Source organism: Amblyomma mixtum, chromosome 4 (assembly GCF_055824585.1).
Source record: "Amblyomma mixtum isolate Tamu chromosome 4, ASM5582458v1, whole genome shotgun sequence".
In the NCBI taxonomy this organism is placed as follows: Eukaryota; Metazoa; Arthropoda; class Arachnida; order Ixodida; family Ixodidae; genus Amblyomma; species Amblyomma mixtum.
The window spans coordinates 64,829,970-64,851,617 of NC_143015.1; the positions used below are offsets into that span (position 1 = coordinate 64,829,970).

The window sequence follows — 21,648 nt, forward strand, 5'->3', positions numbered from 1 at the left end:
CGTGTTGTCTTCTAATTCATTATTGTTTTTTACTGTTGTTAGAAGATGCGGTGTGTGGAGTTCAACGCTCCGATCGCCGCACGTGGTCTACACGGGACGGCATAGTGAAGGATCAATTTCAGACACCTGGAGTTCTTTATCGTGCCCTGAAATTGCACAGCACACGAACGCTCCTGCATTTCGCCGCCGTGAAAATGAGGCCGCCGCTGCCGGGATTCGATTCCGGCACCTGAGCTGAGCAGCAAGAACGAGTTGCGCAGACATAAAGGGCGTACACTGGAAAGACGATGAACCCTCATAAAAATGGTCTACAGAAACTCTGTAAACTTCTCATAGACTCTATTGCCTTCCTATATAGATATTTATTTTTGTCTATTCGTAGTCTATAGACTTTCTATGGACAAAAGTCTAAAAGTGCATGGCCATAAATCCATAGATTACCTATAGACTGTCTATAGTATTTGTACTGCCTATAGACTGTTGTCTAGGATTTGTGTATGGAGAATATATAACTTTATTGACAGAAGTCTACAGACAGTCTATGGGCAGTCTAAAAAATTTTTGCAAGGGAAGACTGAAAGAGATCTTGCGCTCTTCCCGCCTTCGTCGTCTTTCCTGTGTCCGTCCTTTATGTACGCGCAACTCCTTCTTAACGATATATCCTTGCACCAACTTACCCAGCAAGAGATTCTTCTAAGCTGCCAAAGCCACTGCGCCACACACGGCGGGTTTTAAGCATGAAATGTTTTTCAGCTTCTATTCTTGGCATATTCAGGCGAACATCGTCCGAACATGACACAGAACATTCCGAAACTTTCCACAGACGTGGTGTTCAGCTGGGCGCACGCTAAAGGAACCGGCGATTCGTGCAGGCCTTTGAATGTTCTAGAACGATGGCGAAGATTCCTCGGGTTACCAGTGGCAGCGCGTACCATTGCAAGTGTTGCGGCGATTCCTATCCCCATCGTTCGGAAGCCGCGGCGCCGGGACGATTCAGGTGCCGCGACAGGAGAGAGAAACGACGTTTACGTCGTCACGGTTGTGTTTGTGTGCGCCTCAGCTTGGGGCTAAAAACGAACGGTCTACGAAAAAAGAAAACGGCTGGGATTCAACGTAGCTTGAACCTATAGCTGAGTGAAACCTCTGCTAAGCATGGCCTCACTGTCTCAAATCAAATGTCAAGGTCAACGGTCAGGTACCCAGTGGTCACAGTCATATGATCAAATGGTCATACTACCATAGCTTGGGCCATACCACCACGAAGTTAAGTTTGACCTTGTGAGGCATTGAAGGTTTATTAAAACGAAATATGATGTGGTGCCCACTGTCTCAAATCAAATGTAAAGCAGACGCGGATACTTTCACTGCCACACTTAACCTATTGTTAGGAGTACAATACGATATAGAGATTCCTCTCGCACAAGTACTCCTTCTTTTCTGTCGCATAGGCTCTGCATACATGTCCATATATGCGTAATCGGTCATTCTCTATATTCGTTCCTCCACTGGCGCAGTGGTGCAGGGGTCGAAAAACGAGGAGTAGAAAAGCAAAGACTGGGGGTACTCGGGCTCTGGAACTATATAGATTAGAAGTTGCTCTAAAATTCTGTACCTCAACATACCATAAAATATAAACACCATGCTGAATTTCGCGCTATAGAGCGGTAACTGCAATGTCAATTTTTATCCGTTTGTTCGAGCACAAAAACATGAAACAGCACTTTGAGACGTGTCCAGATGTGTTTGGAAGAACGGCTCCAACACGGGTGAAAAAAAAAAAAAAAAAATTCACCTATAGAACAGGACAACCTATACTTTGTATCTGAACAATTCTTGTACACTGAACCTAAACAGCCGTGCAACAATGCACTATCTTGATGCTGTGTGCATGTTAACCATGGAGGAAAAAAAACTAAGGAGGGAGCATGACATCACGCGGCCAGCGTTCGCAAGCCGAGTGTTTTGAAGTCGTTTTCTCCCTCAGTTTTTCGCTCTCCGAGCCGGTCCTTTATGTTTTGATTCCGGTATGTTTTAGTGCCGGCGGCGCGAGCGTCTACAGCAAGGAAGTTGATCTACAGTTAGTCTGCTGCGCCAACCGGCGCATGCGCGCGCGCAGCGGGGCTCGACTTTACCGCACGCTATCACGTGCTGCGATCACGGGGGGACACACTCTCTTTTTTTTGCTATATCTTTACTTGTTAAGACTAGGCTTCAAGGTTGTCGCCGGACGCTCCCTCCTAAGTTTTTTTTCCTCCATGATGTTAACAACAAGCGTTCGCTATTGTAGGGGCATAAGTTGGAACGGCGAAGTCGGTTGTCGTACGTCCGAAGACAGAGAAAGTCACGTGACTGACCTAGAGGTCAGGAGGCCGCTAACCGTGAGGCTTTGAAGAAAGGAAAGATGCAGCAACTTCCTCACATCTGGGCAAGCACCTTAACCGGACCGGGATGCAAGGGCTGAAAGAAGAAAAAGGGAAAGCGGCCCCAGGCTGAGCTCAGGAGAAATTTGCTGACCCCAAGGAAGCGGGTGTTATCTCAGCCGCATTTCGATGGTGTCGAAATGCCAGACGCCCGCGTACTGTGATCTCAGTGCACATTGAAGAACCCCAGTCCCGCAAAGAGCCAACAGCGCACTCGTATTTGGTTGCGCTCATGGTTGCGAGGCGATGGTTATGAGGACAGGAGAGGCGCATGCATTTACTCATTAGTCTTGCCCAGTAAAGCAAACATGTTCTCACAGAGTGTTATATCCGGCACATACAGTAAACACACTTTGATATGCGTTATGTTGAGGCACGACAGCCCGACGGTCGCTGGTGCATTCATTCACAATTACGGATAGGAATCTCTAGCACTTTGTCAGGACACGCCAGTCTCGCATTCATTCGCAATTCGGGAGAGGAATACTCTGCGCGATGTCAAGACACTTCAGCTCCTCTCTCACCAGTGCACCTATTTGCAATTAGGGAGAGCAATCCTCAGAGTGATATCAAAACGTCACACTGTCACCGGTGTATTAATTCCCAATTAGAAAGATGACTCCTTCGTCTGATGTCAAGACATTCAGCCTGACTGTCACCAATGCATTCATTCGCAGTTGGAGAGAGGAATATGTTCTGTGCAATCGTAAATTCAATCGCAATTAGGGAGAGGAATCCTCTGCGCGATGTTAAGACACGTCAGAACAACTGTCACAGTGCATTAATTCGCAATTAGGGACAGGCTTCCTGGGCGCGATGTCGGCATGTCAGCCCAACTCTCACCAGTCCATTCATTTGCAATTAGGGAGAGGAATCCTCTGGGCTATGTCAGGCCCGACTGTCGCCAGTTCATTCACTTGCACTTAGGAAGAGGAATCTTCTGCGCGATGTCAAGACACACCAGCCCGACTGTCGCCAGTGCATTCATTTTAAATTAGGTACGGAATCCTCTGTGCGATGCCAACACACGTCAGCCCGACTGTTCATTTGCAATTATTGGTGGTGGTTGAAACATTTATTGCCAAGCAATGCAGAGGGGGCAAACCCTGCCTCCCCTTACGTGGCACGAGGCAACCCTTAGGGGATTGCCCTTAAAGGGCAAAGGACAGTCCTTGGAGGGCTATCCGCTTCAAGGCGTCGGTAATTATCCGGCGCTGGTCAGCAGCAGCGGAGCTGGCCAGGAGAGTCTCCCAGTATGACTCCGCCGTGGTTGGGGATGGAGGGTGTGGGAAGGTGGGGCTTGTGAGAAGGATATGAATAAGGTCTCCCGGTTTCCCGCAGAGCTTACAGGAGGAAAGGAACTGATCGGGGTAGCGGGCATGAAGAAGAATATAGGGTAGGGAGCAGTACGGGTCTGGAGTCGGCGCCAGTGGGAGGCCTAGGTTAGATGAATCCTCGTCAAGTACTGCGAAAGCACTACTTAACGCGGTCCCATCCAGGAATCTTGTGTGAAGCCTCGGAGTAACACAGGTAAGCTCGCGGGTTAGTTTAAGACGAGCTTATAGCGTAAGCTGCAGCCAATGAGAGGGTGACCTTGGCCAACCTAGCATAGCAAGAGCCCATGCAGAAATAAAGTATAAATATTGCGGCGACTGGGCTTCGAACGCCGCGGCGGCGCGAACAGCTTCACTGGCCACTGCACGAGAGCACTATGCTGTCCCCGCAGCCGATCACGCCTTGTGTTAAGCTGCAAGCGTTCATATGTACGTCACGTTTGTACTAATAAGAGTAGCTTCCTAGATACAGAATTTATCTTTCCCCTTCCCTACACCAACTTCCTATAAATAAAGACAGGGCTATGCACCTGGACTAGCGGTAGTTAAGACTGAGGCCAACCTGTCATTACCTAGCACATGCTTAAAATATGGCACGACCTTTCAGCTGCCGCTGGATTGGTTTATGGTTTATTGGTTTATGGGGTTTAACGTCCCAAAGCGACTCAGGCTATGAGGGACGCCGTAGTGGAGGGCTCCGGAAATTTCGACCACCTGGGGTTCTTTAACGTGCACTGACATCGCACAGTACACGGGCCTTCAGAATTTCTCCTCCAAAGAAATTCAACCGCTACGGCCGGGATCGAACCCGCGTCTTTCGGGTCAGCAGCCAAGCACCATAACCACTGAGCCACCGCGGCGGCTAGCTGCCGCTGGAACAGCAATTTTAGTTGTATTGGGCTTCATTGCATAAAAGCAGCCAAAGCTATCATGCACCAAACACAGGGCTAAAGTATCTTCTGTGTTAAATCGATTCAACTTTTTGAAACCTATAGTTTGTCAAAAAACTCAGGGGGCACTTTGGCTATCTAAAGTGCTGCAAGGCGAAAGCGTTTCCGGGCGCACTGTTTGGCACTAATTTTATTTTTGTTTATTTTTACTCTTTATTTTTATTTCTTTTAATTATTTTATTTACTGTCGTTTTTATTTCTACTTAATTTAATTATTGTATTCTTGAACTTTTTATTTTTTTATTACCGCGGGTGACCTCGTTACTCCGAATCCCCGCACTCTGTCATAACCATTTCAACCAACCCAAAAGCGTGACACCTCTGCTGACAACCGCCTGTGGACAACGATGAGGCATTAAAGGCCTTTGTCTTAAAAATGCCCTTACTTCAGAAACCTAAAAACACATGGTATATAAACTAGTGCATTTTCATCTCAGAGCAACTTTGAATGAAAAGTGAAGCGTTGGAACAGTTCACTTTTCACCCAAAGTTCACAGAAAGATCATTGTGAACAGAGTAAAATATTTTTTCCCTACTTGTTCAAGCTACGTGCATGAGAATAAAATGTGGTTTACTATGAGCTCACCTCTGCATCACATATAGGTTTGTCATATTGCGTTAGTAACAAGTTATGCGCAAGATGTGTACGCCCAATGCGAAGGCAGCATACAAATTATTTCGATAAAATGGTCTTGATGTCTGCACGACTTCTATTCGGCGAAGATGGGCTTTAAGAGATGTAGTTTACTGTCAATTACATTATTCCACACAGCCCGACATTTATCCCTCAATCTACTGTTTACTAAATTCGTGTAATCTTTGTGGGCTACATTATTTTCTGGAACAGCAAGTTTAAACTCAATCCCTAGCTGTTATAGTCGTCAATAAATCAGTATGCCATTCATGCCTACTTACTTTTAGCCCTGTTCCAAGCGGAGTTCGATCTCGGTCGCGGTGGTCTAATTTTGATGGAGGTGAAATTCTAGAGGTCTGGGTACTGTGCAATGTCAGTGCAGTGCACATTAAAGAACCTCAGGTGGTCGAAATTTCCGAAGCCCTTCCCTAGAACGTCCCTCAAAGCCCGAGTCGCTTTGGGATGTTAAAGCCCCACAAACCACAAACCAAACCAAGTTTTCTAGTTACATTTATACTGTGCAAAAGGGATGAGGACGGAGGAGGAATACAAATGACACGCACGAGCGTAATGCGTGTTCCTTCTTAGTCCTTATCCCTTTCGAGCAGTAGAAACACTGTGCCAAAATGAACCAACTAGCTGGACAAGTTTATTTGCTAGTTAGAAATGAAACATCCTGCACACACACACAGCTGAAATCCATGGCATGAACTAGGCATAGGATGACCATGACTAATGCATGTGTCAGCTACCACGACTTTCTTACATGCGTTAGAGCCCTGAGAAAGCGGAGATTGTCAATCTTGCCTCCTGCAGAACGTCGATTGAAAGTGAAATAGATGCTGATCATAATGAAGAAATATCTTTACTAAAAGACTGAAATTCAACTTCGCGCATTCGACACAATGCATTCAAATAAATACAGCTCTTCACATTATTATACAGTGTGCACACTGAACACTGAAATCGGCAAGCCTATCTTTATACAACCTGTATATCAAAAATGAAGCTCTGTACAAGCATTCCTGCTTCATGAATTCTATACAATGCAAACAAAACACAACTCTGCATGTTACACTGCCCATAAACTTATAAAGCAGCTTGGTACAAATTTGCCTGTACAGTTCAAAAATAGAAAGTGCAACTGTACAATATTCATGGCAAATGTAATATCTACAACCGTTTTGTAGCAACAACAATAGCAGAAATGGCTATGAGCACGTGTAGCATTCTTTGTAGCATGCAAAAAGTCACCTCTGAGCAGGTTTATCACAATTCTAGCAGAGGCCTAAGCTTAAGGAACAATGTAAAAACAGTAACAGAATTTATGCTCTCTGCAAAAATGCAGAAAGCTGAATACCTCACAAAGCACAAGCTGCAAATTCAGCAAATTAAAAACAGAGAACAACTTTAGCTGCACAAGTAACACACATTCTTTTCCACATTTCATAGTGATCTGAGACACGCTTGCAAGCATTCTATTTCTTCTGCTTGATTCAATATTGGCATTGGCATTGCTACTGTGCTTAACGACGAGACATTGAATATGTCCGAAAGCTGAAGCTGATATGTCAAAGCCGAAACATGGTGACAGAAGCAAAAAAACCTAGAAGGAACTAGAACTACCAGAGCTACCAGTTAAGAACAAAGTCCAGCGGAAGATGCAAGAAGTGGTGAAGGCCTACATTTGGGATGAACGGCACCGTTTCATGTTGGGGAAAAGATGTCTGACTAGACGTCATTGCAAGAACAAGAGAAACAAAGCAGCGATGATGAGACAGAAACTTGAAATTCTCGAAAGGATAATGAGCGGCACATGTAGCAGCAAGAAGACTAGCCCGAACCAGGAAGCTGTCGCGTTAAGCTCCTTGAAATGGTAAGTTGATAACTCCCTCAAACAATTTTTTGTCGTTATGCATTAATTGTGTCTATTACCGGAAACATGGGCTTCAGTAATGGCCTCATTAACAATACAAAGCATGCACAAGCACACAAGCAATGCAACAGCCCCAGTAGCAGTGGCAAAGCAGAGAACTGAAATGGGGCTGGACTTGACCGGTCACTCTCGTAGAGTGAGTGAGTGCAAGAACCATGGGTTTGTCACCGGACAGTATCTCGAGCTATCCGGTACTAACAGATGCTCCAGTCGTCCCTCATTGGGATCACACTTAAGTGCACAGCTGACATACTACCATCAAAAATGTCTCGCTTGTAGTAGCATATCGCATGTTCAACACACTGGAGCAAGGAGGGCAGCGTTCCAGCCAACATGAATAAATATAATTTTGTACCAAACCAACCAGCAACATTGGCCTCGGTGGGGCATGTGACGAGATGAAGGAATGTAATTGTTAATGCTGATTTATCAAGGCCTTTCTTTTCTTTTTTAGAGTGGTGTGTGTGTTTGTGTGGAGGTACTGCAACTGTGTTGTCAGCCAATGGCTTCGAAGGACATCAGCTATCCTGAAGGCGCCTTCGTTTCGGTGACAGTTCCAAAGACGGGGAACCATTCACCAAACCTTCAACATACAGAGCGAAATTCTCTGGCAGAGATTCAGCCAGCCGCTGAACAGCAGACTCGAGCAGTTTCCTGGCATCAGTGAGTGCCTGAACATTGCAACAATGGTCAAGAAGCAAAGTGCACTTTTCACACTCTTCAACAATGAGTCTACGCAGTTCTGAAACCACTGGGCTCTTCTCCGAAGGCACAGTCTCTGGAACCACATTGTCTGAAGTCACTTCAACTTCAAGTGCGACGAAGTCCACCGCAGCAGTGCTGCCGTCATTCAGGCACCTTTCTTCCATTTCTGTACACAGCCCCTCCAACCTGATGTTTGGCTCGTTCAGATAATCTTGAGGAAGCGACAGAAAGTTCCATCCATCAACTAACTTAAATATAGCACAGAAATGCTTGCAGGGGTACTTGCTCTCAGCAAAATCAAGGCACGTACATGATGGCCTGCCAAAGTTCACTGCATGAGCTGAATCATCAGCACTCTCAGAGCGGACCAAAAACATCCCGCTGTCGGGTAGCTCAATTACGTCGGCTGAAGTGTATTCTTCAGCGTCCACGAGACTTCGTATCATGTGGTTGATAAACTCCTCAGGTCGGCCGCGAAGGTATAAGGGGACATTTTCGCTGTACTCTCTGTACAGCAACAACTGCGTCATTTCCGACTCACTGTACTTTTTTTCGCAGTGCGGAAGGAATGCATAAACAAGGGCAATAATAAGGGAATTCACTGACCGCTTCTTTGGGCAGTCAGCCTTGAGCATCTTGTTCAGTGCCTTAATGCCCTTGTTTGTTGTGAAGACAATGCCAAATTCCAGCCGATGGAACAAGACCCATAAATCCTTCACAGGTAGCCATACCGTTTCAAAGTAACTTTGGAATTTCTCATTCTCCCAGTGTTCGGAAGAGATCAAGGCTGCTAAAGCCTTTTTGAGCTCATCGTGATTAGAAGCGCTGGCCATGGATTCCATGAGAAAGAGTGCATCTTCGGGATCTGACATGCCGTTTTCTTTCGTGCAAATCCATCTCCGCCATGCCTGGATCCTGTGGAAATCGCAGATGAACATTTTGCTCCCTGGAAACGCCTGGCTGATGGCATCCATCTCCGCTTGACTGCAGTCCACCATCCACTTCTCGGGAAACAGGTTGGCAGACCACTCTTTGAAGACATTCAAAGCTTCGGCAATACAAGAAGTTGTCTCAAACTGCACAATAAACACACCGGCTGCCGTGTAACCAAACGGTGTCTTTACGACCAGAATAAAAAGCGGTACGGAACAGTCACCGGTTCTGTGTGGGGCATCCAAACAAACGACAGCAGTTCCATATTTCGCAAATACGCTTTTCATAAACTTCGACTGGAAACAGAAAAGCAGCGTCTCCTCGCATTCACCAGCAATGCTCTCTTCCACGTTGTCGGAAACATTGCTGCTTGCACCCTTGCTTGCAGCGCACGGTCGGTAGAACACAGAACTTCCAGGATGTTCAGCTTTGATTCTTTTAACCAAACTATCAGCGTTTTCTTGACTTCTAGAGCTGAACCGGTCTTTTCGTAAGGCAGACTGAATGTGGCTGGTTATAACGCTACTGTCTGGAAAAAATGCTTTGCAACTGCTGTCGGGCTTCTCCTTCGTGGCAAAAAGCACCTCACGAACAAAATAATTAAGACATTTTTTGACGTCACTCAGCGACGTGATCCCATCTCTCACTAAGGTTTCAATCTGCTTGGCAACATCCACGTCTATCCTCTGGTTAATGCCTCTGGCGTCGTCAAACCCGTGATTGTCGTGAGAGATACTGTCGGCAATCATGACGTAGATCCTCGTTTCACTCGCTACGGTTTCGACTCCTTCGTCAAGCGTTTGATTCAGCTCCTTGGCCTTGCTGGCTTTCAGCACATCCTGTTTTACGATGCCACATGGCTGGGGGATGTCCACCTAGAAATCAAGCATCATGGCTTGAAATATGCACACATCAATCACGGTGCCATTTTGCTTCCAGATTTCATTACTTGTTTCCCTCTTTGTGGCTACCATATATACATATATTTGCTGCAAAAGGCACGTTTATTTGAGAAAGCTGAATTTGAATACAGAACATCTTTTTTTCTGCTGCTCTATTCAAACTCAAGACATCTAGAGAAAAAAGGACTTCAATTGAATAGCGGTGTGACCCAGCCTCAGAGATCAGCAGCCAGAAGATTTTGAGGTCTTTGCAGTTTCCTAGTGAAAATGGCTGGTGGTGGCACTACCTGTATTCAATTTTTTTTGCATTTTCTAGCTTATAAAATAGCTCGATTTTCAGTGACAGTAGCCTTTAAGCTGTTAGAACGCAGGCGCCAACTTCAGTTAATCCTTTGAATGCTATTTTGTGTACTAGGTGCAGGTAATAGTAAAATTTGGCATTCCACATGACACGCAGTTTTTGAACGGTTACATGTGGCAGAATCTGATTACTAGAGCATGATCCGTCCATTTTAATGCAGAGCTTTGGGACCGCACTTCGTGTTCTGTTCATCGCGTGGGCAAGGGGTGCGTGTACTGACCTTAAGCGCCCTAGCCATTATGCAGCGGAGTGAGCTGCATAGTTTGATTATGTACGTATAGTCATTAATGTGACCACAATTAAGTAACTGCCATAAGAAATTCATTTCCGCCAAACGTGGGTGTCCGCAGCACATATTGAGAAAAAAAACAGCGCAGGAACAGGGACACAAGAAAAGAAGACGACGGGACAGGCGCTGACTTTTTCACGGAACACGAAAAAATATACTCTACAAACAACCAGGAGCACGCATGATCTACGCCAACAACACTGATTAGATGTCACAATCAGCCATGATCTTCAAGAAACGATATCTCACAGTCATGAACGAGGACGGATGGAGTGCTTACCCATGTGTCGTGGTTTTTATGAATATGAAATGCTTCGCTAGCCTCCTCGAACCTAGCCTTGCACTACAAAGAATGTAATAGTAACACCTCCACGCCTGCTACCCAACAATGTTTTCCACTTTTTAACGACACAAAAGTCTTATACAATAACAAAGATATATTAACTAGGGAAATTAGCGAAGCATTTCATATTCATAAAAACCACGACACATGCGTAAGCACTCCATCCGTCCTTGTTCATGACCGTGAGATATCGTTTCTTGAAGATCATGGCTGATCGTAACATCTAATCAGTGTTGTTGGCGTCGATCATGCGTGCTCCTGGTTGTTTGTAGAGTATATTTTTTCGTGTTCCGTGCAATAAACCTTCAGTTGCTAGTCAGCGCCTGTCCCGTCGTCTTCTTTTTTTGTGTCCCTGTTCCTGCGCTGTTTTTTTTTTTCAAGATGTACCAACTCGCTCAACTCGCCGTTTTACTGCAGCACATATGAAAGCTGCAAACCGTGATGCCATGCCTATCTAATGTCAATAACTTGCACTTATTTTCAGTGCACAGAAGAGTTCAATCGAACCCATGCCAGTAACAAAAAATGAAATTTACATTCAGGCGTTCTATGCTGAGGTGATATTGTGATGACAGGCGTACTGCACAGAGCATACCTTAATAAAAGGTGACACCCTCGTGACACTTCATAACGCATCTGGACATGCACCGCGGTTGGCCCTGGCAGTGTGCAAAGCTCTCCCATAGTGTGACCGCGAAACTTCAAGATCAATAAAAGTACTGAAGAACTCTGGTTGTACTTAGTGTTCCTTTAATGAACTTTAATCTAAGCAAGCTTTTTCTAAAGTCTCTAAGTTCACTGAAGTGAGAGCCTAATGTAGCATGTCGTTAAATGCAGCAAGTATAATCAAGCAACATGAAGTCCTATATTAGTTAGCCTTAAAGGGACACTGAGGAGAGCACTATTAATATATTTTTTATAGCAAAATCCGATAGTTCGGCATGTCATGGCTTTGTTGCCACTTGGCCGGCAGCGAAAAATGCATTTATTTCTAAGAAATTTGGATTCGAAGTTGAAAAGGTTTTTCCCGCCGCTGTGATTCAAACTTGGGATTCGGCTATGACGACAGAGGACTAAGTGACGTGAAACATGACGTGATGCAGACTCCGTGATTTCTGGCTGCCAGCAGTGCGGCCTAGCAGCAGCCGAAAAGAAAGCTACCGCCGGCCGCACGTTGAAGGCATCTAACGGCTATTGCGGCCGTCGCTACAGTCGCTTCGCTTACGTTTGCACCGGCGTTTTGCGAGCGTTACGATGGATCTCGTTCTCGAAGTCGTCAACGAAGTTCTCGCAAATAGACACCTTTAGCATACCGTGTACCTTGATACCGCTAGCGGAATACCGGGAGCCCGCCTAACGCCGGCGAGCAGGCGCTGATTGGTCCCGATGCTTCAGGCGAGCGCGTAGCTGCCCGGCACGTGGCGCCATCTGGCGACGTCAAGGAGATTTGCGCATGCATTGGCTGCGCCTCAGTGATTTGTGCTTCTCGTGTCCTAGCGTTGCTAGAACCATTGGTTCCAGCAACACTGTTTTGTTATATGACGTCATGACGCTTGTACTTGCGAGTTTGGCCTGTGGCGGCGATACCTGTATTTTGGTTCTTGCTCTTTTCTACGTTACAAGAGCTTTGTTGTCAGTATGAGTGGCGTTTTTGTAATCAGGAGCTGGTATTCTGTCGATACAAGCCAACTTAAATTTCTCCTCAGTGTCCCTTTAACCGGTAGTTCCCCGGGTCATATTCTGTTACTGCTGGGGCAGCAGGCGATTAGCATTACAGTCAAACGCCTCTACAACGAATGCTGCAACTACAAACTGACCTGTTTAACGAAAGAGTTCATTTGCCCCGGCCAGTTGCCTATTCTAATAAGGTGTTGCAAACGCAACGACGACGAAGACTATTGCAATGAAATTTAATGAAATGTTTTAATGAAATTTAATGAAATTATTTAATGAAATGTTTATGCTTTACAGACCATATACTTGTCACCTTATAATGAACAAGCACGGCAAGACATGATGGTTCCTTCTATAACAATTTCACACTAGCAATGCGTGACTATTCGAGTGCCTTAACCACCACAGTGCCACAAAGTAAAAGCAGCCCAAAAAATTTATAGCCAATTTGCGTAGCTAGTCAAATGCGAAGTAGGTGTGCTAGCATTGCTTATCCCTTTTGTGCTTTCATAAGTGGTGCAAAGTGCACCGGCGTTCTATGAGGCCGCTTATTTTTCTATTCGGCTAAGACGCCCGACAAGGCGTCATCATTGTCTCCTTCGCGATTCAAGCTCACGGAGAGAAAGAGAGAGAGAGAAGTAGCGGCTCGCCCAAAGCAAATACGACAGTCTTATTCCCAGTCTAATCTTAATCGCGGTGTAAAACCTCTTTCAGTTTTGAGAAAAGGAAAGGTGCGTAGCTAGTTGACTTTGTCGACGGATGCCTCAAGCACACCATGAACACCGACTAAAACACTGAATTGCCAAGCTTTTAGTCGGCATTCATGGTGCGCTTGAGGCATCCGTCGACAAAGTCAACTAGCTACGCACCTTTCCTTTTCTCTAAACCGAGAGAGCTGCAAGCCGACCCAGGCTTCAGACTGCCATTGGCAAAATCCATGATTTAAGCTAAAAGCGCTACACACTAAAAACATTGCTCTCCGGCGCTCCACACGTGCATTAAAGGTGCACTGAAGAGGAATCTGAACTCTTCATTTTGCCACGGGAACTCGATCTACACGTCCCCAGCATTCTTAGAAACTTCGATTTATTGCCCTGTGCTACCGATTTCCCTAATTAAATCGGATTAACGTCCGGCTCCAGCCTTTTTTTTTTAATTCCCCACATACAGTGGGAGGAGTCGACCAACGCATGGAGTGCCTTTCAGGCAGTCACGTGGCGATTTTGCTTTCGCTTTTATTTTGTTTCTTTTAGGTTTCCGTGAATAAATAGGTCTTATCAGAGACTACATAGCAGAAAATTAGGCCCACGGAAATAAAAATACGCCTGGACTCTTTGCTTTCTCCGAACACTCTGTATCACTCCGCTGATGGCAGAGCGGCAAGCTGCCACGGGACTATGTGAAAGGTCGGTCGACTCCTCCCACCGTTTGCGGGGAATTCAAAAAAAAGAAAGGCAGGAACCCGACGTTAATCCGATCTAAATTAGGGAAATTGGGTGCACAGGGCAATAAATCGAAGTTTCCAAGAACGCTCAAAACGTGTAGATCGAGTTCCAGCGGTAAAAATACGAGCTCAGATTCCTCTTCAGTGCACCTTTAATTCCTTCCACTTCTTCCACTAGTTATATGCTCTACCTATCCAGAATAAAGCATTGTTTCTGCCAAAATTGCTAATCCTACTTTAGTGGAGGACGTCGGGGGTTGCAGTGGTTACAATGAACTTACCTCTATAAGGACATAATTTCGCAGTCCTGTCCGTTTCACTCCAGAGGCATTTGACTACATTGCAGTCTCCTCCTGTGTCTTTAAAGCTACTATATATTGCCTTGTATGCAATTAATGGTATAACTTAGTTTTAAAAATGACCATGCACAAACTGTCGTATTGTGTGATGTGGACTGGCAAAATAATGGAGAGAAAAAAACCCTCAGCCCTCAGACAAAAGCTTGAATGCAAACACACAGCTGAACTGCTAAAAGCAGATGTCTCAATATGCCTAGCTTAATAATGAAAGCATACCTTGAAGTCTGGGAAAATTTCAATCCACCTGAGATGCATAGTTGCTGGGCATCCCTTTTTCTTGGTGCCTTTGCTGTTGCGGCGCACTTTTTTTTGCCCATCAGCGGTAGCCACGTCCTGAATAAAAATTCAAAACTGTTCACTTCAATGCGACTTTTCACCATTTATTCGATTAAAGTGCACATATAAATAGGAACACAAGCAGCACAATAAACACAAATGTAGCAATCATCACATTAAACAGCGTACGTAGCAACCGAAGTACTAAGATTGCCATTGCAACCCAAGTGATGAGGCTAAGAATAGTCTTCTGAAGAAGTGCCACACGTGTGGTACTAACGACAAAAAGAAAAAGAAATGGTACACACCGCTGTTTGGAAGCACAACCATCTTTTTAGGCGCAGTGACCAACGGGTTCGTGAATTCGTGGAACGGATCAACACCTTCAGAAAAGTGGCCCCATCTCTAGCCTGTGCAAATTATACTGAGGGCTAATGAAGGTCACCGCATGATCAAGGCAGACAAGAGTGCACGTTAAAGATGCCCAGGTGGTCGAAATTTCCAGAGCCCTTCACTATGACGTCCCTCATAGCCTGAGTTGCTTCGGGACGTAAAATCCCAATAAAGAGTCCTATGGTAACAGCCTTGAAAGAAGTGCAACATAATCATGTATATCAGGAATTTTTTTTTTTAATAATTTTAACAATAACTTGCTGGTACCAAAAAGTATATGTCAGTAAGTTAGAGCAACAGAGTAGCAATAGGAAGCAGTGGTTTTCATAGGATAACTGATGGTCCTTAAGAGTAATGGAGTGGATTGCAAGAGAAGGTAAGCGTAGCAGGGTCCGGCAGAAAGTCAGGTGGGCGGATAAGCTTAAGAAGTTTATGCGGATACGATGGCAGCAACTGGCGAAGGACAGGGTTAATGGAGAGACATGGGAGAGGCCTTTGGCCTGCAGTGGGCGTAGTCAGGCTGATGATGATGATGAGGATGGTTTTTATCCCCTTACTAGCCATGGCCATCTGTTTAATGTGCAGCAGAATAAGTTTAAGACCAGATGCAAAGGGCAAGTCTCATAAGCACCGTGAGCCTGCCAGACGCCTACACCATTAGCGTTGCATTCAACGCCAACAGTGGCCAATTTTGTGTCCCTTATGGGACCGCAGCATATGATTCAAAAGGGATAACAGGCATCTGGCAGCTTCCCGCAGCTGCTCTGGAGTTTCATCCTGACAATGGTTTTTTTTTTTAGGTGCAAAGTTCGGTAAAGGTGTAAGGTTTCTTTTTCTTTTATCTGGCCACACTAACAATGTGAGAACTTTAACAAAAGATGATACTGAAGAGTCAGCCTGACACATCAAGCGTACATAGTCAGAGCTTCCAGTGTCTTCACCTTGATAGTATCCTTGAGCCCGGAATTAAGCTGATTAAGTGTAACACTTACAGCTTACTGTGCAGCAGCTGTGTCTGCAGCTGGCATGAACACTTTTGCTTTGGACAGACAACACTAGCACTTCTCAGAACAAAGAGGCATTCTTCAGAGCTGTTACCCTATAGTAAGTCCACGTTGCTAATGGAAGGAATTCTTAATGAGCAGGAATGCTGCTTCCAGTTCTGCAGCAAACACTGTCATAGCTTTGTACAAGCCATTTAGCAGAAGCAATTCAGGAGGTATAACAGCAGCCATGTAAAGGTTACAATGCGTTGCTGTAGGTGGACACCATTGCTATGTACCTCAAAGCACAACTGAGGTGTCCACTGACCCAAGGAGCAGTTATATGCCTTTCCTTTCCTCAAAACCAACAGTCTAAACCCTCCTCGTATTGAGAAAAGGAAAGGCGCACAACTACCTCAATTCGTAGGTGAGCACCACCCCCACCTCACAGTGTGACTGAGGTGTCCACTGACCAAATGAGGCAATTACGCACGCTTTCTTTCCTCGAAACCAAAGAAGGATTAAGGCACTCATCTAATGAGCCGGAGTACCCGGGTTCGAACCCGACCGCGGTGGCCGCGTTTCGATGGAGGCGAAGCGCAAAAGGTACTCGTTTGCAGTGCACGTTAAAGATCCTCAGGTTGTCGAAATTATTCACGAGACCTCCACAACGGCACCTTTCTTCTTTCACTCCTAATCTGAACGAACAAACGTAGCGTTTAAACAGGACACAGAAAGATGAGGACAGGACGGGGCTACAAAAAGTGCCCAATGTAGAAGAAATGAAGTTTAACAGAGTAGACTGAGGGGCCAGTTGGTCATACATAATCTGAACGAACAAACGTAGTGTTTAAACAGGACACAGAAAGATGAGGACAGGACGGGGCTACATTGGGCACTTTTTGTAGCCCCGTCCTGTCCTCATCTTTCTGTGTCCTGTTTCAACGCTACGTTTGTTCGTTCAGATTATGTATGACCAACTGGCCCCACAGTCTACTCTGTTAAACTTCTTTCACTCCCCCTTTATCCCATGCATTATGGCGGTTCACGTGTCCACTAAGATATATCAGACAGTTACTGTGTCATTTCCTTTCCTCTTCCTCAAAACCAATTTTCAATTTTAGACTACGAATAAGACAACACTGTGAACTAAACTATTTGTTCCATGCAAGAGGACCCTGGAGTCCATGAAGTGTTCCGAAACGCGATGGTACTGAAGACCGCAAGCAGAAGAAGGTCGAATGCGCAAGTGAACGTATAGGCCCAAACAGGCCTGTGAGATGCTTAACCAGGCAGTCGCCTATGAAACGTCAAAATGGGCCTGCCACTCCAGACCTCTTGACACCTAATGCCAATTAACTTCCACTGATTAACCCTTTTTGCAGTCCTTAGGCAGACCTCGCCCAAAAACGCTACTCGGTCGTAACGGTCCACTGTCGGGCATGGCCCGACAAGCATTTCCATGGTTGAATTACACGCATGTTGGCTTGTTATGCAGGACACGCCACCTCTCAGACAAATACTAAACTAGTTTTTCATATGTTTGTAAATTATTAAACTAGAGGGCAGCACAGAAGTGTTTTGGAGCTCTGGCAGAACCAAGCGTCTGAGCGTTCTATGGTTCTGTTTACAGGCCACTGGCAGCATAGCATGGCTGCATTCTCGCAAGAGTGCATTCTATGGCAAAAATTGCCAAGCTTTCAGTGAAAGTGAGGATGATTTCAGTGAAGAAAACTATGTGCCCTCATCAGATGATGAAGACGGCGAATCCACGGAATCAAGCGGCAGCAGCGATGATGGCGCCGACTCCGCTGGCACGGCCGCTCTGGTGACATGGGACCATGTGCAACAGCCTGTAAAACCTACATTGTCCACTGTAAATAGCTTCATTTTGATGAGACTACAGCAGCTCAGACAGGACCTATAGGAGAAGTGACACCTCCAGTACTGCCGGAACCTCATAGAACAACTGGTCGGTGATGTGAGGGCCCGAGCTAAAAAAAAACGGGGCCCATCTGCTCGTTTGGACGGCAAGGAAAGGCTAGATGGCAGGCTTCCCTTCGTCTACAAGCTCAGAGGCCGAAGCAGCAGAGATTGTGCGGCTTTCAGTGACCGCAAAACCAAAAGGGGCAGGAACGAAACAGTGTTTTTCTGCCAAACGTGCAGTCAAAATCCCGGACTGCACCCGGGAGAATGCTTCAAGCAATTACCACACCCTGCCAAAATACCGTTAAAGGTTTCAGGCTGGAAGAGAAACCTCAAAAATAAACATTTCCGGAAATGTTCTTGCCGAGTTGTTTGCTTTCTTCCGCAGCGCCAAGAACGGGGAAAATAGTTCCGGACCGGAACGACCGTGAAGCGGGTAAAAGTTATGGACCGCGAACGGTTAATGTGCTAAGCCAGTAAGCTTAGATTTAACAACTTTTTTGCAACCTATCTGCACCAACTCCAAAAAAGAAACCTTCTGTCAGTACGCTGAGAGCCTGCTGCAGGTGCTCAGCTTATGCTGCCATCCCACACGGAGCCAATAGTTGGCTTGTACGATGCAGGTCACCTCCTAGTCTTCACTAGTACATCTATGCAATGTATTAAGCAGTTGACATGTGGACCACTTGAGAGCATTGTCAATCTATATACCAGTGCAATAAAATATAAAACAACACAAGCCATGCCCAACTAAAGAGTCTGCACATACTCTGTCCTTCAGATTTTCTTGTGCCATCTTGTAGTATTCCACTCCAAACATGCAGACCTTGCCAGCTGCTTTCAATATTCGAAATGGCACGTTGTCCAGAGAAATCTTGACACCCCGCATTCTCATGCTATAGACAATTCTGGCTGGAAAAAAAAAGATATAAAAGGAAATGAAAACACTGTTTTGCATTACAGGGAGCAATAGAGAGTTCCCCCCCCCCCCCCCCCTGTCTGTGCGATGCTGCAATGAGATAGAATGATCATACACTACAACAAGGCAGCAATGAAATGCCGACCTACTGACATAACACACTGCAGCCGCTCGAGCTCATGAATAAAGATTCCTTTCTTGGGAAAGTGGGACACATACGTCCCACTTTTTTTATCAACGTGTTTTGAGTTGTGAGCCTAAAATCACTGCACCCATTGCTTTCATACATCTCGCTCCACCTTGTAGATGCCCAAAAAAGCTTTTGTGCTTTTGTTTTAATAGTATTCCCCTGGTGGCAGCACTTACTACTATGTAAAACGAACCGTTCCACTCATGCGCGCTGCATGGATTTTACGAAGGACTTTGATGCACTCCCTAGCCAGTAAATGATAAGTAGCAGATGTCAAAAGTTCATTTCTTACTTGTGAGTCCCTAAATGTCTTGTCTTTTTTTTTGTCCTGTCCATAGTGGTTCGTCAAAAATTTGTGAAAGATATAATGCGCAACTTTATAGCGATATCTTCCATCAGTGTTTTATATTATTTTTATGCTTTATTAATACAGTGGTGCTTGATGAAAGTAAGGAAAGTCAGGACACGATCCACATGCAAAGTCTGTAGAATGCCTCTGTGCATTCTGCGTTTTCAAAACAGAAAATAGCCTGCTGCAGTCATGCCCATGTCTGTTGTCCGAATGTCGCCAGCGAGTGGATGTCACATGAACATTTCTTGACTATTTTTTCATACAAAGTAGGTTTTTGTATGTTCTCTCATTTCTTTGCATGGGTACACTAAGTTCACATCATACCACAAAAATGCTTTTTTTTTTTCTGAAGCGGCCTCTGGGACATATATATGCTTTCGTGGGATGTATATGTACCACTTTTTACTCGAGAACTGTTTACACAGGTGTGCTCAAATTTTGTATATTTCATAATAAACTCATAGGCATGACTATGCCACCTTTAATAGGCAGCTTGCATTGCTCAACATTTTTTGTCCCATGAAGGGTTAAAAAGCACTCAGAACGGTTGTCACACAGGGATAAATGATCGTATAAAACTGAGCTGAGAAATGGCGATGGCCGTGCTTAAGTTTGGTGGTCTTATTCCAGAAGCACGCAGAGCAACAGCGTCGAGGAATTATATGTGAACTAATCCCTAGGTACTGTACGGGCTCCCAGGCGTCACTGAAACGCCGGGGCAGCAGCAGCCTCGCCTGCCAACTGTTTCGTATTTGTCTACAAGCAAAAGCGAAACAATAGCGTTTTGTGCATTCTTCCAATACTTACTATACGTTACTACCAGCCGCAAATGTTTACTTGACACTGACGCGCAGAAACTGCAGTGCAGCAATAAATTTGCTCCCGGACACAAGCGTCCCGAAAACATTTGTGGCCGACAACATGTGCATCATTTGAGCGACACAATCAGGCAAGCTCCCTTTCTAGGTGCTTGATTTTGAGCGACCAAATAAAGTGATCCACTGCTACTGCTGCTATTAACTTTTACTAGCTCGATTACACCCTGAAGCAACGTAGCATAAAAGTTTAGCTACGTTATGCCACAGCTTGAGCTCTGTTTGACGGAGTACAGGATCGTCCAAGCAATCCGAGAACTTCGCTTTGTACGAATTACGACGAATGCAGACCAAACATTCCTCCTATTCAACAATCGTGGCACTGTCATGAAATTCCCTCACCTTTTGGTGACGTAACTGGCTCCCTTGACGAACGCACAGCGTATTTCACATTCGCAGTAGCCAGTTCCCTTTCAAACAGTTTGAGTTCGTCGTCCGATTTGAGGTATCCGTACCAGTAACCATCTTTCTGGCGAAAGTCGCGGAGATACTGCTTGAAGATAAGTTGCTGCCGTTCAGGACAGTCACTCATAGCTGCACGAAACGAGGAACGCCGATGCCACCGAATATGAACGAAGCACTATTATGGCACGATGAACAAAACAACACAAGAAGAGAATGCCGCACAGATCCACACCGCCATGCACACCGCACAGCGCGGAACGCGCGGGTGTTGTCGGGGAAACTGAAACAGCCAAGCCACCGCGCCGCGTTTTGTGTTTACTTTCAAAAGAGCCAAGAAGTGATTACTAGTGACGTTTTGTTACTTGAGAGAAGTGAAGCCCTGCTTAAAACATATTTATTTTAAGCTAAATTTTTCCCCGTGAGAAGCGGCTGAGCTAAAACCCTTAAGCCATGCAGGTAATCTCGGAGGCCATGCTTGAGCACATTTTAATCCGTGTGACGGTGCGCAAGCGGGATGTTTGAATTGTCCTGGTAGCATGCATCTGCGCGCAAACTCATTTTCGCATATTCTAATTCCTGTGTTCTCTGCAAAGTATTCTCCGAGTATCTTCGTCCGATAACTTACGCGAATTTACTCTTTCTGTACGCTTTTTCGGGAACGGAGCGTGTCTCGATGCTGACCATAGGGGGCTCAAGGACGAGTCTGATAGCCCCCAGCACGAGCGGGACACAGAGAACGGACTCCAGCTAATGAATCGAGTTAAACAACACGCCCTTCAATCACCGAGGACAACGCAGTGTCTACATCCACATGTACGTAGGCCGTGCGAAAAGGTCGGAATTCTCCGTGCAGGGGCTATGATGAAAGCCATGCAGGATGCCGAGAGCTGGAAGCTGGCAGCTGAAACTCTGTCTGCCAGTTTAGATGGCGAATTCGCTGCCAGCGCTGCTAGGGAGAAGTTAGACATAAATATAAGAGAGGGAGGCTTTGCAAGCATAGATCATCGAGAAAGAGAGAAAAAAGTAAACTTTATTGGAGTTTATT

At 45.5% G+C, this 21,648-nt stretch overlaps 1 protein-coding gene across 1 annotated transcript; it reads right to left on the minus strand.

Moving 5' to 3' along the window:
• Positions 1-6,187: 6,187 nt before the first annotated feature.
• LOC149346637 (uncharacterized) lies at positions 6,188-20,851 on the minus strand. Its single transcript, XM_089586553.1, has 4 exons — positions 20,541-20,851; positions 18,632-18,774; positions 14,501-14,617; positions 6,188-9,787 (listed from the first exon to the last, which is right to left on the minus strand). The coding sequence occupies exons 1-4, from the start codon at positions 20,728-20,730 to the stop codon at positions 7,793-7,795; spliced, it is 2,445 nt and encodes an 814-aa protein (XP_089442679.1). The 5' UTR covers positions 20,731-20,851; the 3' UTR covers positions 6,188-7,792.
• Positions 20,852-21,648: the final 797 nt, after the last annotated feature.

Coding starts and splice junctions, on each gene's coding strand:
- LOC149346637 (XM_089586553.1), bottom strand. CDS start 20,730: ATGAGTGACTGTCCTGAACGGCAGCAACTTATCTTCAAGCAGTATCTC. Junction 18,775..20,540: donor GCCAGTTACGTCACCAAAAG/GTGAGGGAATTT, acceptor TTTTTTTTCCAG/CCAGAATTGTCTATAGCATG. Junction 9,788..14,500: donor AAATTTTCCCAGACTTCAAG/GTATGCTTTCAT, acceptor CTTGATTTCTAG/GTGGACATCCCCCAGCCATG.